We start from the raw sequence: 1,038 nt of genomic DNA, 5'->3' as shown, positions 1-1,038 counted from the left end.
CACGGTGCCGCCCTGGCATCTAATCAGGGAGCCAGATGAAGGCAGCAATCTGTCTGCTTAAAATATGCATGTTTTACTTTATTTTTTATTTTTTTTCCCCTTTTCAGTGCTGCAGAACCGCGTTGGAAGGCGCTCGTTAAGAGGCTGCGCCGGGAACGTCCCTCTGCAATCACGAGGGATGGAACGAGCGATTCCGTCGTTAGCGGGGCTTAATTGCCCTGGGATTTGGGATGGACCTGAAGGATAAAACCGGGTTTTGGTTGTGGGTTTAAATCCTGCTCTATCCGTGCTAGGGGAGGTCTGGCTCAGGGGTGGCACAGAACGGGCACCACACGCTGGGGGCCACGGAACATCAGGAGATTGTGGGGTCACAGGCACGAGGCCCCTCCAGCCCACCCCAAATGGTTCTTTGGGTTGTCTTCTACAGCAGGCTCTTCCTCGCTTTCCACACTGAACAATTCCTCACCTTCCACATGGGATTATTCACATAAAATCTGTCCCCACCTTCCACACTGGATTGCTCCTCACCCTCCACATAAAATCCATCCCCACCTTCCACACGGAATTGCTCCTCACCTTCCACACCAGACTCTCCCTCACCTTCCACATGGGATTGTCCCTCATCTTCCACATAAAATCCGTCCTCACCTTCCACACGGGATTGCTCCTCACCCTCCACACTGGAGCTTTCCTCACCTTCTGCGTGGGATTGTTCCTCATCTTCCCCACTGAGCCCTTCCTCACCTTCCACACTGAACTCTTCCTCAGCTTCCATATGGGATTGTCCCTCATCTTCCACATAAAATCCATCCCGACTTTCCACACGGGATTGCTCCTCACCCTCCACACTGGAGCTTTCCTCACCTTCCACGTGGGATTATCCCTCACCTTCCATATTGGAGCTTTCCTCACCTTCCACACCAAACTCTTCCTCAGCTTCCATACAGTCCTTCCACACTGGACCACTTCTCATCTTCCTCACTGGATAATTCCCAACCTTCCTCACTGGATCGTTCCTCATCTTCCTCACTGGACCAT

At 52.4% G+C, this 1,038-nt stretch overlaps 1 protein-coding gene across 1 annotated transcript in view; it reads right to left on the bottom strand.

Annotated features, from left to right (window-relative positions):
- ARHGAP39 (Rho GTPase activating protein 39) overlaps positions 1-775 on the bottom strand; it is a 94,029-nt gene extending 93,254 nt beyond the window's left edge. Inside the window, exon 1 of the mRNA XM_031065251.1 lies at positions 467-775. Within this exon, the coding sequence (XP_030921111.1) occupies positions 467-775 (309 nt within the window). The remainder of the gene's footprint in view (positions 1-466) is intronic.
- Between the last annotated feature and the right edge of the window lie 263 nt (positions 776-1,038).

The sequence above is a fragment of the Geospiza fortis genome, unplaced genomic scaffold, assembly GCF_000277835.1.
Source record: "Geospiza fortis unplaced genomic scaffold, GeoFor_1.0 scaffold660, whole genome shotgun sequence".
In the NCBI taxonomy this organism is placed as follows: Eukaryota; Metazoa; Chordata; class Aves; order Passeriformes; family Thraupidae; genus Geospiza; species Geospiza fortis.
The sequence above is the reverse complement of the archived record's forward strand: the minus strand, read 5'-3'. Positions and strand labels throughout refer to the sequence as shown.